This window comes from Serinus canaria (genome assembly GCF_022539315.1).
Source record: "Serinus canaria isolate serCan28SL12 chromosome 7 unlocalized genomic scaffold, serCan2020 HiC_scaffold_29, whole genome shotgun sequence".
Classification (NCBI taxonomy): Eukaryota; Metazoa; Chordata; class Aves; order Passeriformes; family Fringillidae; genus Serinus; species Serinus canaria.
In genome coordinates this window covers 2,281,260-2,298,230 of record NW_026108147.1, presented here as the reverse complement: position 1 = coordinate 2,298,230, position 16,971 = coordinate 2,281,260, and the positions used below count along the sequence as shown (strand labels likewise).

Below are 16,971 nucleotides of genomic sequence, written 5' to 3'. Positions count from 1 at the left end.
ATAAAGTTCCTGAAGTGCCTCACTCAGTCTGGATGTTGTTTTATATTTTGCAAAGTACCTTATTCTACCTTAATGTTCTGAAGTCTGCAAGTCAAATTTTGTTATTGAACCACCTGAGAATTTTGTTGTTTCTCCCATGCGCTGCCCAGATTAAATCAAACCACCCTCTCCTGAGCCCACTGAACGGGACAGGGCATTCCACCCTCATGGACCTCCCCATCCCCATGGCCCTCAAAGCCCTCATGGTTCCTGTTGCTCTCACTGCACCCACAGCCTTCATTGCCCCCACAGACCCCACACATCTCACGTCCCTCACAGCCCTCACAGAGCCCACAGCTCTCAAAGCCTTCACAACCCTCAGATCCCTCACAGAGCCCACAGCCCTCACAGCTCTCAAAGCCTTCCCAGCCCTCACAGCCCCCTGATCCACCACAGCCCTCAGAACCCTCACAGAGCCCACAGCCCTCACAGCTCTCAAAGCCTTCCCAGCCCTCACAGCCCCCAGACCCACCACAGCCCTCAGATCCCTCACAGAGCCCACAGCCCTCACAGCTCTCAAAGCCTTCCCAGCCCTCACAGCCCCCTGATCCACCACAGCCCTCAGAACCCTCACAGAGCCCACAGCCCTCACAGCTCTCAAAGCCTTCCCAGCCCTCACAGCCCCCTGATCCACCACAGCCCTCAGAACCCTCACAGAACCCACAGCCCTCACAGCTCTCAAAGCCTTCCCAGCCCTCACAGACCCCATGGCCGTCACAGACCCCAAGGCCTTCACTAACCCACAGACGTCTGTAGGAGACCAGAGAAATGGCCGACTGGCTCAAAACCACCAGGACGGCCACTGCTCCTTCTCCCGGTCCCCTTGACTCTTAGTCAACCTCTGGGTCACACTGAAATGGTGGTGGCCAACCTGTGACCTGTCGCAAGTGGCAGCGACTGAGCCATGGCCTGCCCTGAAATGGCTGCAGCTGATCCAGAACTTGATGAGAGCTCTGACACGGCCATGACTGAGCCATGGCCTGCCCCGAAATGGTGCAGCTGATCCAAAGCCTGCTGAGGGCTCTGACATGGCCATGACTGAGCCATGGCCTGCCCTGAAATGGTGCAGCTGATCCAGAACTTGATGAGAGCTCTGACACGGCCATGACTGAGCCATGGCCTGCCCCGAAATGGTGCAGCTGATCCAGAACCTGCTGAGGGCTCTGACACGGCCATGCCTGAGCCATGGCCTGCCCCGAAATGGCGGCAGCTGATCCAGAACTTGCTGAGAGCTCTGACACGGCCATGCCTGAGCCATGGCCTGCCCTGAAATGGGGCTGTTTGTCTGCATGGCAAACCTTGCCCTGCAAACCCAACACAGCACCAAAACAATATGCATTCCTACCCCTGATGGACTTCAGCTGTGCACTCTCAATTATTTTCAGATTAAATCAATCTGATATTCAAGTATCTTCTAACAGTGATATTTATTCAACCACAGATTAATTGCATTATCATAACAGAGAAGCCTTTCCAAAGTTGGTCTTTCTTTCATGCTTGCATAAATTAATTTTAAATCTAGCTTGGTATTCTACAAAGCCACATCTCCTTTGCACCACAGATCCAGCCCTGTTCTAGGCACCCTGCTTCCTTTTGGCCATGATTTGATAAGTGCTAAATGTATTCTTACCAAATACAAACCACCAGTCTAAACTAATCCAATTTCTCTACCCCATGCTTAGTTCAAGACCTTTTGAAGAAAGCTTTGCACAAACATTGTTGGAAAAGCTGTTCCTTGTCCAATGGTTGCCAATGCAAATCCAAGAGGTGGCTCTGCCTCACAACTCAGTGGTTCCCACTCCAGGCAGTGACAGCAACAGCAGAGCAGGTAAAAGTTCCACAATTTGTCAAAAACGTGACTATTACATAACAGAGTCACAGAGTAGAAGGTGGGGATGCTGTGCTGCTTTCTCGTGTACTTTAGGACAAAGTTTCCCATGAAATGCCTCAGAGAGGCAGGTTGGACCATACTGCATATGGGGAGTTGAATTTTGAAGAATCCAGGTGGATCTTTGCATTCTGATTTTGTTTGTTTTGCAAAAAGATGAGTTTAAGAAACAGCTGGTGAAAAATGAATTATGCAGGGGTCTGGACCCATGGTGTACATCTGCCACAGGAAAGGCTGGCGTGCTGGGCCAGGAGATGCAATTTAGAAAAAAATCCCTATTCCTTAGGATACACAAATTAATTCTTCTCCTCTAAGAAAGAAGGGCAAAGTTTTCCACAGTGCTTGTGGTTCTGCATGCTAAACAGTACTTGTTTCATGTACTGTATACACAGAGGGTCACATTCACTGCAGAACACAGAAATAAGCAAACAAAATCACATTAAAGGAGATAATCTCTGTTTCATTTAGTTAGCAGCAAACAGACATAACAGTATGTTTATATTTGTAAATACAAAGTCTGAAAACATAAAAGAAAAGACTGTATAGTCAATTATTATCCGTTTCTGCTGAGGATCTTTCAAGGGCCAATCTGACCTAGAATATACAATTCTTTAAAGAATTTTTAAAAGTCTTTAAAGTTACTCAAACCCAAGTTACATCAAAGCTATCTAAAAATGATGCCACATTTTTTCTTCTCGGGCTTTACAGAGCTGTCTGAATCCAAATGTCAGTGAATTACCCCAAATTTTTATCATGAACTGTTGAGATGAAGCTTCATCATGTGCAAATATTTACACAAGAGCAAAATCTGATTAAAAGCTTCAATTAGAAAAGTTCAATATTTAAGTATTTAATTTACTGCTGGTTCAAAACAAATGAATGAGACAGCATGATGGCAGACACCTGCCTTGCTTCCTATCCCACATTGTCATCTACACCATCCCAATATCCAGTCTAACCCTGCTCTCTGTCAGTTTGGAGTCATTCTCCCTTGTCCTGTCACTCCAAGCCTTTGTCTCCATCTTTTCTGAAGGCTCCCTTCAGGCGTGGAATTTCTTGATGGGTACTGAATTAATTTCTTGATGGGTTTGAAGTATTCTCTTAGACCCAGCCATGAGGAAGAGCAAAAGATCTTCTAAAATCCAAGCTTCCCCACATTGGTTTGGGTGAATTTTACAAGATGGTTTGGGCTTTACTGTGAGTTCCTGCATGGTGACAACAAAGAGCACCAGAAGGGATTGTAAAAACAGAATTAAAAAAATCAGCTCTGTGCTAAATCATAAAAGATCCTGGCTTGGAAGGGACCCACAAGGCTCATCAATGTCCATGACAGCCCCAAATCCCACCCTGTGCCTGAGAGTGGTGTCCAAACAAAAGAGAGATGCAAACCCTGAGGCTGGAGGAGAGAAGTCCCATGGCAGAATGAGCTCGTCTCAGATCTCATAAAGCAAAGGCTTGAAACAAAAGAAGGCAGATTTTCTTGAGGTGTGATTATTTTTAGAGTTAGTAAACTTGACAGGATTGAGCTTAGAATCTTCAAACAGGTTTATGTTTATTTATATATAATGTATTTATATATGTTAGAGGGAATAGAAAAAACAGGTAATGCCATGTTTTCAAAGTCAACTTGTGCCTTGATGAAGCAAACTACTAGACTAGGAGATTTTTTAATGATTTTTTTCCCCCAGAAAAAATTGTAACTGGGATTTTGATCCAAAAATAACCCAGGAAGACAAAACAATCAGACAGTGGAGGAACTGCATTTTGTGTGATTTAGGAGTGCAGAGGCAAACTCCAGCAGCAGCCAGTGCCTTTACTGACACTGAAGGTTTCTCAGTGCCCATCAGCTGCTGCACGTGGCTTTTCTTTATGGAGGTGTGTGACACCTATTACTGAGCTTTTCTTTGCAAATGATCTCTGATGAGAAACCTGAAATGGTGATGGGAAACTGAATAACACAAACAAGATGTGACATTTCAAAATCAGTCCTGGATTTGTGGGTTTTTTAATCCCACTGAAGGGCCTTGGCTGTGAGATTGTCTCTTTTCTCAAGGACACAGGGATACAGCAACTCAGGAGAGCCACTCCCTTCCAAACCAATGCATCCTGAATTTCCTTGCTTTTTAACAGTTAAATAAGTCCCTACAGTTTCTTCACAGTAAGATCCAGAGGAATATTTTTACTTCTTGGCTATCTGCTAGATATATTTATCCAGACTTCTACATTAGGAGTATCAGAGTTGGAGAGCAAAAATATTCAAACTGATCAAAAGAAAGATGGACTTTTATTCTATTCTATTCTATTCTATTCTATTCTATTCTATTCTATTCTATTCTATTCTATTCTATTCTATTCTATTCTATTCTAGTCTAGTCTAGTCTAGTCTAGTCTAGTCTAGTCTAGTCTAGTCTAGTCTAGTCTGGTCTAAATTTCTCTACCCCATTCTACTCAAGTGGCCTCAGAACACGTTATCAGATCTGCACCTAATGTGTAAAGCAGGCCCAGTGCTAACTGCAGACTCTGTGGGTAATACAGAGAGGATGGCCAAGAGAAGGGAGCACTCCAGGAAACTTCCTTCCAAAATTAGGGAATGACATGACTATGTCAGATAATGGATGTAGATGTGAATTTCAGAACAATTTTCAGAGTGATTACCTGATATCAGAAGGAGCTGTTTGCCACCAAATGAAATGGGGGTGTTTTGACACAGATTTTGTTCCTTGCCATGACAGAGAGATGGAATAGATTTTTTTTCACTTCTAACAGTGTTTGATGGCCTGAAAATGGTTAACTAATGAGAATAAAAATCTGTACTTAAAATGTAATTCAGTTCTGTAATTATATTTCTTATGCATGGAGACAGAAATAAACTAGAGGAAGAACCTATTAGCCCTTTTGCATGTATAATTGAACATGTTTGATATTACTGGGTAACCTTTGTAAGCAACTGGCTTTGAGTTTATGCACAGAGGTGAACACTTTGAATACATAAATAACAATAGGACCAGATAGGTTTTTGATTTTGTATTCTGTTCTTTTCTTGTTTGTGTCTGTTAGATGCAGTCAGACATCCCTGGCTTTATCTGGCTATCCATAGAAACATCTGAGAGATCTGACTTTTGCATCATTTGGGTGCAGTAATGAATAAGAACTGACATCAAATATCAATATTATTGGCCCAGCTAAATGGTAGCTGACATCCAACTGGACTGCTGAGGAGGTAAACAAAATTGAAAGTCTTTTTTTTTGTTTAAAAACTGTCTGACATTATTTGCCCTTCAGTAAATCAATGGAGGAATGACCTGGATGCTGCTTGCATTTTGGCCTGGGGAGGTAAAATTGGACAGTTCTTCTCAAGCATACTTTTTAAAGTCTTTTAGGTTTTCCTAATATTACCAGTAATTCTAAAAATACTTCTTTTTTTTTTTTTTTTTTTTTTTTTTTTTTTTTGGGAAACTTGATAACCACTGTAATGATTCCTAAACCTGCAGATAGCCTGTAAGATGTGTGTGTTCTATTTCCCATCTGTCAGAGCTGGGGCAGTCCCCTTCTGTTCTTTGGGGAGGTTTCTTTCTCTCTCCCACACCCATCCTCCCTCCAGGAGATCTCTGCTGTCCATGGCCACTGAGTGTCCCTGCAGGGCCGATCAAATTCCACCATCCCATGGGGAGATGCTGTGCCCAGGGGAGGAGCCAAGCATTCCTCCCTGGATCCAATCTGCCCTGGGAACAGCCCAGCAGCCTTTGCCCCCTGCATTCCCAGAGGAGCAGCTTTCTGCTGCCCTGCATTCCCAGAGGGAGAGCAGGCCCATCTCCAGCAGCCCTGGAGCTGCAGAGGAAAACTCCCCCCTTGTGCAGGATCCCTGCTCCAGCAGAGCCACAGCTGGCACTGCAGGAGGGCTGAGCCCCCCTGGGATGGGACTGTGCCACCACCCTGAGCCCCCCTGGGATGGGACTGTGCCACCACCCTGAGCCCCCCTGGGATGGGACTGTGCCACCACCCTGAGCCCCCCTGGGATGGGACTGTGCCACCACCCTGAGCCCCCCTGGGATGGGACTGTGCCACCACCCTGAGCCCCCCTGGGATGGGACTGTGCCCCACCCTGAGCCCCCCTGGGATGGGACTGTGCCACCACCCTGAGCCCCCTGGGCTGGGACTGTGCCACCACCCTGACACACTAGGGGACAGTGCATGTTCTGACTCTAGCAGTGTTCTTTTGTATTACAGCATTTTTATTTTAATTTTCCAGGAAAATAAATGTTATTCCTACTCTCTTATCTTTGCCTGTGAGCCCCTTAATTTCAAAATCACAATAATTCAGAGGGAGGCAGTTTACATTCTCTATTTCATGGGAGGCTCCTGCCTTCCTTAGCAGACACCTGGCTTTTCAAACTGAGACATCCTGTTAAACACTCTCTGTTCCCCACCCCAGTGTCTCAGGGCACTGAGAGGCAGGTTGTGCCTGACAAATACAGATAGATGCACACAGCCAAGAAAGAATTAAGATGCTTTGGGAATTCCTGTTCCCCTCCATGACATCAGCTTATCCCAAACCTTCTGCTGTGCCAGCCCCTGGGGTTTGCCCTACAAACACACAGGGCTGGCAGAGCAGTTGGCAAAGCAGCAGCTGATACTGAGCAAGAGGAGAATATTCAGGATCTCCAGCAGGAAAAAATTAGTACCTTGCTCTGCCTGTAATGAAGGTGTCAGTGGGAGCACAGGAAGCAGGAACACCACAAAGTTATTTTTCAGGAAAGATGGTCTCTGAGAGAAAAGGCTGCTCATGGCAGCAGATACCAGCACATGCCTCAGCACTTCCACACCAGTTTTAAAGAGCAGTGTGGCCAGAAGAGCTGCAGGAATCATACATCACAAATGTTTGGGTCATTTCAGAGTATTTCATATGGCCCCTTGGAGCCATCCAGGAGAAATTCCTCCCCTTCCAAAGTTAGCAGTCATTCACACAGCAGTCTGTCACCCATCCCAGTCAAAAAGGTTCTTTTCAGACAACAGCTATAAATTAGCCAGCCATGGAAAAAAACCCAACCAAAAAAAATTCATTTAAATAATCAATGACCCCAAGAGAGAGGAATGGCTTAGACATCATGCACTGATCAAGGGAGGAAGGAGGGAGCAGCAAGGAGGGGGCAGCTCTACTGAACAGGCACTGGGGCTCTGTCTGGCTGGCAGGTGGGGCCACTCTGAGCCACCACTGATTCTGAATCCAGCCCCAGAGGTCTCTGTGTCACCAAGGAGCAGGATGTTATGGGCCAAAGCAAGGAACAGGATGGTTAAAGGGAAGAAAAAAGGAAATTTGCATGCAGAACTTACCTTCCTGTTGAATGTAGCATGATTACAGGAATGCATGTGACCCTGGAATGTGTAAACACGGAGACCCTGGGAAAGAAACAACCAGACAGCATTTAAATAAGTTACAGCAATGTAACTTATTCTACAGCCTTGGTGCAAACAGAGAGACCTTGATTTTATGGTTGTGTGAAAATCAAGACACACTGTGTGATACAAAGGCAGCTCCTGGTTGCTGTGACAGGAACCCATTTTGCACCATTACTAAGGATGTATCTCCTCACTTCACACTGCAGCCAGCAGCAAAGGGGCACTCAAATACTCCCAGGTAAAGCCACTGCCCTGGCTGGAGGGCTGCAGTTAGAAGGTGGAATTGCTCCTTCCAAAACACTTAGGCACTGAGTCAGTACATGCCTCTTGATATTCAACACACACTAGCTAAGGCTTCCTTAAGGAATCACAGGCATGAAATCAAAATTAATTATCTTTTGTCATCTCCCATGTTAGGCCATAGGTGACCTACATAGTGCAGTAACATATGCCAGATGTCATCACTGATATCTGCCTTTGTTCTACCAGTACAGGAGCCATCCAACCACAGGATCTCCTGCTAAAACCCCTGACATCTTCAGGATGGCAAGGCAGAGGTATTGAAAAGAGATGCCCTTCCCTAGTTTCATAGAAACCACTGGCTTCATGGGTTAAGAAATGCTCCCTGTTAAAAGTGAAGCCCAGCTTGGAGCAGTGCAATCCTATGCTGAACAGATTTTCTCTCTGAGAAAGCATTTTATTAAACTGCAATTGAAAGACAGTTTGTTGCATTTTTCTGGAGAGTTGAAAAAACCCAAACACAAGATCTGAAATTCCACTGCTCATCCTGGTCTTGAATAAATCTCACAGGAGCAGGGGTAACATAGGTTAATCATATGTCTGTCATGCTTTTGGAGTTTATATCATCAGTTTAATCCCATTTTATTTTCCTGATTTAAAAAAAAAAAATCACTCCTACTCTGACATAAGAAATTTGAATTCTCATTTTTACTGACAAAACCTCCTACATTTTATTATCAGCATGTCTAGCAGCATATTCTCACTGTTTGCAACCAGCCCTTTCAGAAAGCAGTTAATGAGCTTTGACCACAAAGTAATCCTGGAGGGACACTCCCCAATAATGCTCTGTGGTTCATATTATACCTCTGAACCACTTAGGAGAACTCAGCCCAACAGAGCAGCAGTTGAAGGGGATTACATTGTTGTTGTAAATATCTCAGGGGTTAAGAGCATAGAGGGGAAGGAGCTATTGAGGCTGAAGAGCAAGAACATATGGGGATTCATTATCTGCAGATAAATTCCAGTGGAAAATTAGAAGACAGTTCTTGAACAGAGAGATACAAAAACTTACTCCACTCCAAGTAGTGGGGATAAAAAAAATCTCATTACTATAAGAAGCTGCTTGAAAAGCCTGGAAATAAATGACCTTCTCCTGTATGTGATCTTTTGCCCAGACTTGGAGACCAAGGAGGCTCTTTCCAGTCTTGCTCATATGGCATTAGAATACAAATTTCTGATAAAGCCCAGCATTTAATGCTGCACAGAATTCCTTTTGTTTAAAAAAATGTTGCAGGCTACTTTGGCAAGTGCCATTTTGTATCTCATTGTATTTTTCATTTACCTCGCTGTGTTGAAGAAGTTTCCCTCCAAGGCCACATGGCTATTGTGATCATACTAGGAAATTGGTATTACTCCCATAAAAGGATTGCAAGGCAACAAGAGAAAAAGGCTCTGAACTATTAAAAGCTCTGTATTTAAAGAGCACACCATTCACCTTAAGTACAAAAAGGTTATCAGAGCACAGTTCTTGAGTCCTCCATGGTTTTCAACAGAGTTACAAGGGGAAAGAGTGCTAAAAAAACCCACTCCAACCCCCCTGTATATTTGTAAGTCAGATATTAGATATAGGCTGGATATCAGGAAAAAGTTCTTCCCCCAGAGGGTGTGGGGCACTGAACAGACTCCCCAGGGAAAGGGCACAGCCCCAAGGTTGCCAGAGTCCAACAGACAGGGTGGGATTGTTGGGGTGTCTGTGCAGGACCAGGAGCTGGATTGATGATCCAGGGGATTCCTTCCAGCCCAGCAGATTCTGTGATTTCTAAGTAATAAAACATGAACCAATTAATGCTGATACAAGGAAAATTTTAATAATTACAAATTCACTGCTGGAATATAAATGTGATTACATGAAATTCCTTAAGACTGACAGGCAACTGAATTTGAGGACAGGAGACAAGGATAACCAAACACACATAAGCAGCCTAGTGAGAAAAAATGCCAAGGACATGAGAGGTACCTTGTGGGCCAGCAGCAATATCGATTGCACCCAGCCCATGGTAACAAACCAAGGGTTGGGGCATGTTTTACATGTCAAAAGTAGCCCTTGTAAAAGAACGATGCTGCTCAGCAGGGTGTAGTATTTACCCTCAGACACTCTCAAATACCAATACACACACAGCAACCTTTCCACAAACACAGAAAAAGCATGCTGTCACAAAGCAGTGGGGAAAAAGAAAACCACAAGGATGCTGCACAAAATGGATGTTAACTTTCAGCTTTCCATCCTTAAGTCAATTCAGTATAAGCCCTCTGAAAAGGATTTTAATAAAAGTAATAATAATGATAATAAAAGTGAGACAAGGCAATGGTTCTGCAAAGTGTTTCTCAATATTATCAAAACTTAATTTCCAAAGTGCTACTTTATTTTTATTCAGTGCACAGCTCAGGTTTTCTTTACCAACACTGGGAAATCTGAGTTTTGCAAACAAAAACAAATCTGGAAAGCTACTACTTGGCTGTAATACCAATAGCAGATATTCTCTGGACCAGAATTCAAGTTAGCACTGAGCTTTCAGCACCAAGAGCTCAGCAGAAAGTTAATGAAATCCCTTTTGCACATGCATTCTGCTTTTCAGGCTTTAATTATAAAAGAATCCACTATAGCACCACCAGTGCTCCCTGCAGTGTGGAACTGAACAGGGTTCAGTGGCAATCTGGGTGCATCTGCCATTTCAATGAGTTTCTTTAAGGTTCAAGTTGAGCAAGAACAAACATTTGGGCCTTGTGTCACAAGAAAAAGAGCAGGGAAAAAGAAGGAGATTGACATTAGGACAGTTCTGAGTTAGGGGAAAATTATGGTCCTTGGCTGTAGCCTGAAGGTCACAGTCACAAAATGAGAGCAGGAGCAGCAAGCAAACAGCAGAGCAGAACTCTGAAACTGGAAACAGACCCATTCCCCTCACCTTTCATCCATGGGGCCCAGCCAGTCTCATTGCATTGGACATGCCAGCAGTATAGATCATGGAAAAGACATTATTATTGTCAACTGAGTCTTGACTAAAACATTAATGGAGGAATTGGGAGTTCCATTCCCTCCTTGAGCTATTGTCAATTACATTAATAACCATCCAGTCTTCCTCTGCAGGAAACACATCGATAACAGCAACATTCAAAGAAAACAAAATATGAAGTGTTCTTCATTGTTGAGATTTTGGAGGTTTTTACTTATTATTCCCACATGCACACACACACATATAATTTTCCAGACTGAAATCCAGAAATTAACATTAGAATCAGTGGTTAGAAACACCCTGGCATTATGCTGTGGAGCCTATCAACCCTTCAGCTTCCACTGAACACAGGCATTAATTGCCAGCCTTGGACTGGAGCTACCTAAAAGACTCCCGAGAGAGAAAACATTCCTTTGTTAGAATGAAATCTGCTGTTGTGGAAAAGCAGCCTGATCTTTGGAGCTAGGGATCTGTGAGCACTAATCCTGCTGCAAAAGTAGTTAAACAAGGTTTCAAAATTCAAATTATTTTTTTGTTCCTACTTTCAAAGGATAAAAGCCCAAGATTTGGGAATCAATAGTAAAATTCTGCTGTAAATCCTCCCTATTGTGTATCCACATAGATATAGGAAAACCAGGGTAAGACAAGACAGGCTGAAGACAATCATAATTAATTTGCTTCTTTGCATTGTAATAATTAAGTTCCACCTTTAACTATGTAACACAGCAGCTGAATCTTCCTATACTTGTTTTAATTACCATTTCAACAGCAACAAACTAAAATTCCCAAACTTAACAAGCCATACTGCATGCACCTCTGGAGAAAACACACAGCCAAAACCAGAAGGGTGTCATTTGACAGCTATTAATGTTTCTCAAACTCTGCTCTTTTGGTTTTCTTTCTGGATTTTGAATGCTTTGCTGTAAATGAACATCTGACATAAAAAACCTCACTTTGGAGGTCCAGAATCAAGCTGGGTGTAATATCCTAGTCACAATAGGTAATTACCTTTATGAGTTTGATATGAGCTTTTAGACAACAACATTTGAGTATGAGATTTATCTAAACAGTGTCCAGATAGGAGATTTATTTGTAATTTCTTGGTTCATTTAGAAATTAACTCAAAGAAATAATGTTCATTCAGAAGGACTAAACTGAGAAATGTGTTCAAACCATGAAGCACTCAGCTGTGGAAATGTTCACCTCATTCTCTTTATTAAAAACAAACAAAACCTCCCAACAGTTCTTCATGAAAGGTTTAATTGCATTTGGGGGAAAATGAAAGTTCTGAGCTTACATAGGTAGAATTTTCAGCAATTCAAACACTGCAATGCTTTGGAAGCTCCCTTGGCTGGACCTGAACTTTTCCTACAGCAGGGAATGTTCAGTGCACTGTGATTTCTGGCTACCAACTCACCTGGAAGCTCTTAACGTCCTCCTTCCTTGTTGGATCTAGACAAGAGTTTCCATTTTCATAGAAAAATGCAAAATCAAAACTGTGCATCCTTCTCATTGCCATGCCTTACTCACAGCATGGCCTGGCTGCCTCAGCCAGCACTGGGGAGCTGCACAGGGAAAGGGGCAGGTCCAGCAGAACTGTGACTCTGCTGTCCCTCCTTGCCATGAAGTGGCTGCATGGAGACACCAAAAGGGATTTGGATCTCTTCATGAGAGCAAAAGGTCATTTTTAGAGAGAGAAAACTCATTTTCATGGGATATGATGGGTAAGCACAAAAACTGGAAGGAAGAGCCAAAGAATCTGTGCCCTTTCTAGCTCTGCAGGACAGCTCCTTTCTCCCCCAGCCCACACCAACCTTATGGGGCTCAACAAGGGAAAGGGCACCTGAGATGGGGCAACCCTGGGTCTGTGGACACACTGGGACATGAGATGCTGGAAAGAGACACCACAGAAAGGGACCTGGGGATCTTGGCCAGTTGGATCTGAGCCAGCAGCGCCCTGGAGCCAGGAGGGACATCCCTGTCCTGGGGGATCAGGCCCAGCAGTGCCAGCCAGGCCAGGGAGGGGATTGTCCTGTCTGCTCTGGGGCAGCCTCACCTCCAGTGCTGGGGGCAGTTTTGGGTTCCTCAAGGTAAGATATTAAGGTATCAGAGAACCTCCAAAGGGCAACAAAGATGATGAAGGACCTTGAGGGGAAGCTGGATGAGGAATAGCTGAGGGCACTTGGTCTGTTCTGCTCAAGGAGACTGAGGGGGGACTCACTGGGGCCTGAAACTTCCTTCTGAGGGCAAGAGGAGGGGCAGACACTGATCTCTGCTCTGTGGGGACCAGTGACAGGATCCAATGGAATGGCCTGAAGTTGTGTCAGGGGAGATTATTAGGGCTGGATATTGGGGGAAGATCCTTTCCCCAGAGGATGCTGAGCACTGCCCAAGCTCCCCAGGGAATGGGCACAGCCCTGAGGCTGCCAGAGCACCAGGATAATCTGGACAGCACTCTCAGGGATGCACAGGGTGGGACTGTGGGGGTGTCTGTGTAGGGCTAGGGGTTGGATTGATCCTTGTGAGTCCCTTCCAGCTCAGGCTATTCTGTGTTGGTAACTCATTCCAGCAGCCCCAGGCCAGCCCTGCTGGCAGCAGAGCCAGTGTCCATCTGCCCCATCCTGTCCCACTGATCCATCTCCAGTTACACCAGAGGCCTCACAGGCACATCAGAGCAGTGCCTGAGCAAGGGGCACTGAGCAAACCTGGAGAACAGTTCTGCCATCTGTCCCCACAGGCAGAACTCCATGAACTCGAGCACAGAACCTTCAGTGCAAAGTTTGCCTCTGTTCTCATCATTTGGAATAGACCTTGGGGGGAAAAGAACCACACAGAGAAGGTTTCTGGATGTTGGAGCAGGGGTAAGGCCAGGGCATTACTCTGATGTTTTGTAATCCATTACTTGGGGAGTAAAATTAACTTGCCACCATTTGTGTGCTCTGTTACATGAGGATTCACAGAGACAGGTGTGTAAACCAAAACCAAAGTACATCAGCTGATGGGGGATTTTTTTTAAAAAAAATGTTCTTCACTTCATCTTCCCAAAGAAATGGAAAAGAATTTTGGATCTCTTTAAAATGCATGAACTTCTATAACAACTTTCATACAGTGAAACATTAAAAACTTGAGAAGCAGCATTTTTCTAAATCTGGTAAGTAATAAAAACTAGAAAGAGAGATCTGCCTGCCAGCTAAGACCAGCACCAGGCTCTTCATCACAGAGCAGCCTTCCTTTCACTTCACAGTTAGTAACACCTGCTATTAAATAAATCAAAAAACTTAATTAACCTTGCTCTGGAATACCTCTGAATGACCTCATTTGTGTAGGTCTGAACTTTCACCTGAATGTAGTATTAATATACCTTTTGCACTGATGATGCAGGCATATTAATCTTTCATAATTGGGATGAGAAGTATGTTTCTAGGCCAAGACCTTGTATGCTAAATCTGTTCAAAGTGAACCTCTAAGGCTCTCCTAAAAAACCTTAAAAACAGGAGTTTATAGTAGAAATGCTGACAGATTATATTCTTGCCAGCATAATACAACCTGACTCAAAGATAAATGTTTCATGAATTAAAAAAGTTGAAAAAAGCTCCTCTGTTCAGCTTTGTTCTCAAGATGAAAGTGAATTATCTTTTTGTCTTCTACTGACACTTGGATTTTTGTACTGCAGTCTGCAGAAAACTGTAACCACAGGCAATATTTAAACAGACAAGACCGTGTGGGATTCTCTCCACACTCAGCTCCTGTAAGAGACATCAAACTTCCAGCTGCATAAGGAGGAACAAAGGTTTGATGGGAAGCAGAGCCTTTCTTGTACCTGCTTCTGTGAAGAGGGAGAAATGTCACCTCCAGTTGAAGAGATCACACAGGAGCACAGTCCCACCTGCAGGGCCTGACAGGACAGGCAGGGAGAAATGCCTTTGCTGGACCCAGCATTCCTCTCCCAGAAAATAAACATGATAAAGAAATCCCTCCAAGATACTGGAACCCTTTCAGGGAGAGCAGAGCTGTGCAGAGCTGCCCTGCCTGGGGCTGGGCTCAGCAGCAGAAGCTGCTGCATCCTCCTAAGGATCCTTCAGGCAGCTGAGCAGCCATCCCCCTGCCAGCAGCAGGAGAGCCAAATTCCAGAACTGCATTGCTCCTGTCCTGGGTGACTCTGGGAGCCTCAAGGTTCCAGAACTGCATTGCTCCTGTCCTGGGTGACTCTGGGAGCTTCAAGGTTCCAGGACAGCATTGCTCCTGTCCTGGGTGACTCTGGGAGCTTCAAGGTTCCAGGACAGCATTGCTCCTGTCCTGGGTGACTCTGGGAGCTTCAAGGTTCCAGGACAGCATTGCTCCTGTCCTGGGTGACTCTGGGAGCTTCAAGGTTCCAGAACTGCATTGCTCCTGTCCTGGGTGACTCTGGGAGCCTCAAGGTTCCAGAACTGCATTGCTCCTGTCCTGGGTGACTCTGGGAGCTTCAAGGTTCCAGGACAGCATTGCTCCTGTCCTGGGTGACTCTGGGAGCTTCAAGGTTCCAGGACTGCATTGCTCCTGTCCTGGGTGACTCTGGGAGCCTCAAGGTTCCAGGACAGCATTGTTCCTGTCCTGGGTGACTCTGGGAGCTTCAAGGTTCCAGGACTGCATTGCTCCTGTCCTGGGTGACTCTGGGAGCTTCAAGGTTCCAGGACTGCATTGCTCCTGTCCTGGGTGACTCTGGGAGCTTCAAGGTTCCAGGACAGCATTGCTCCTGTCCTGGGTGACTCTGGGAGCTTCAAGGTTCCAGAACTGCATTGCTCCTGTCCTGGGTGACTCTGGGAGCTTCAAGGTTCCAGGACTGCATTGCTCCTGTCCTGGGTGACTCTGGGAGCTTCAAGGTTCCAGAACTGCATTGCTCCTGTCCTGGGTGACTCTGGGAGCTTCAAGGTTCCAGAACTGCATTGCTCCTGTCCTGGGTGACTCTGGGAGCTTCAAGGTTCCAGGACTCTGTTGCTCCTGTCCTGGGTGACTCTGGGAGCTTCAAGGTTCCAGGACAGCATTGCTCCTGTCCTGGGTGACTCTGGGAGCCTCAAGGTTCCAGGACTGCATTGCTCCTGTCCTGGGTGACTCTGGGAGCTTCAAGGTTCCAGGACAGCATTGCTCCTGTCCTGGGTGACTCTGGGAGCTTCAAGGTTCCAGGACAGCATTGCTCCTGTCCTGGGTGACTCTGGGAGCTTCAAGGTTCCAGGACAGCATTGCTCCTGTCCTGGGTGACTCTGGGAGCTTCAAGGTTCCAGGACAGCATTGCTCCTGTCCTGGGTGACTCTGGGAGCTTCAAGGTTCCAGGACTGCACTGCTCCTGTCCTGGGTGACTCTGGGAGCTTCAAGGTTCCAGGACAGCATTGCTCCTGTCCTGGGTGACTCTGGGAGCTTCAAGGTTCCAGAACTGCATTGCTCCTGTCCTGGGTGACTCTGGGAGCTTCAAGGTTCCAGGGAGGGAAGGATCAGCAGTGCAGGGGCAGGGATGGCCAGGGAAATCCTGCTGTGGGAATGTGAGCTGCAGATTAACCCAGAACCTTTGCAGCACTTTCAATGAACTTGGCATTCCAGGAGAGCAATGCCTGAATGACAGGAACCTGCCAGGGCTGCCTGAAATGAAACACCACGAGCTCTATGACTTTAATGTAAAAAAGATCAAAAAGGTGAATTATAAATGAGCAGAAACTTCTGGTGAAATAGATCTGGAAAAGTTACGAGTGTAGTAGAAAAAAATACAAAATCAATTCTGTTGGCCTTGAAAATTAAATTATATGAAGGCAGAATAAAACAATGAATACATAATTTAATTATATATGAGAAGAAGTGAGAGCACTACATGTGGGAAATAATTTCCTCCTTACTTGACTATGAGAAGTTACATATGAGTCTGAAGGGCTTTAGTGCTCTTAAAAACTGAAGCTAAATTTTGGCCAAAATTCTAAATTGTTGCCTTCTGTGAGTTGCTATCAGAACAGTGATTTTTTTTTTGTAGCAGGAGAAAGGAAAAACTAAGTGGCTTTAACTGCAAAAGCCAGTATAGAGATAAAAGCAGGTAGATACACAACCATGTTTAGAAAGTAAGACAAGGGAGGTGGCCCAAACATTTTAAAAAAAAAAGAAAGGAAAAAGAAAAAGCTAAAGAATTTCTTCCCTTCAAAGAGTCAGCATAAATCAAGAGTAAGCCAGTAAGATCAAAGTTCTTTCTTGTCTGACAGCCACTGGGAGAGGGTTTACCTCTATTGGAATAAAGAAATTTGTAAGCCTGCTGCATTCCCAGTGTGAATTTTGTTCTGGCAGTCACCATGCATGGAATGCATCTCAGTCAGGTTTCAAATGGCAGATGCACAGCAAAAAATACCTAAAAAAGGGCAAACCTAACAGAACATGGCAGCAGCT

The 16,971-nt window shown here is 44.9% G+C and overlaps 1 protein-coding gene across 1 annotated transcript in view; it reads right to left on the bottom strand.

Annotated features, from left to right (window-relative positions):
• The window catches only part of SPAG16 (sperm associated antigen 16), a 286,793-nt gene that overhangs the window by 93,194 nt on the left and 176,628 nt on the right, over positions 1 to 16,971 (bottom strand). The window contains exon 15 of the mRNA XM_050987617.1: positions 7,259 to 7,324. Within this exon, the coding sequence (XP_050843574.1) occupies positions 7,259 to 7,324 (66 nt within the window). The remainder of the gene's footprint in view (positions 1 to 7,258; positions 7,325 to 16,971) is intronic.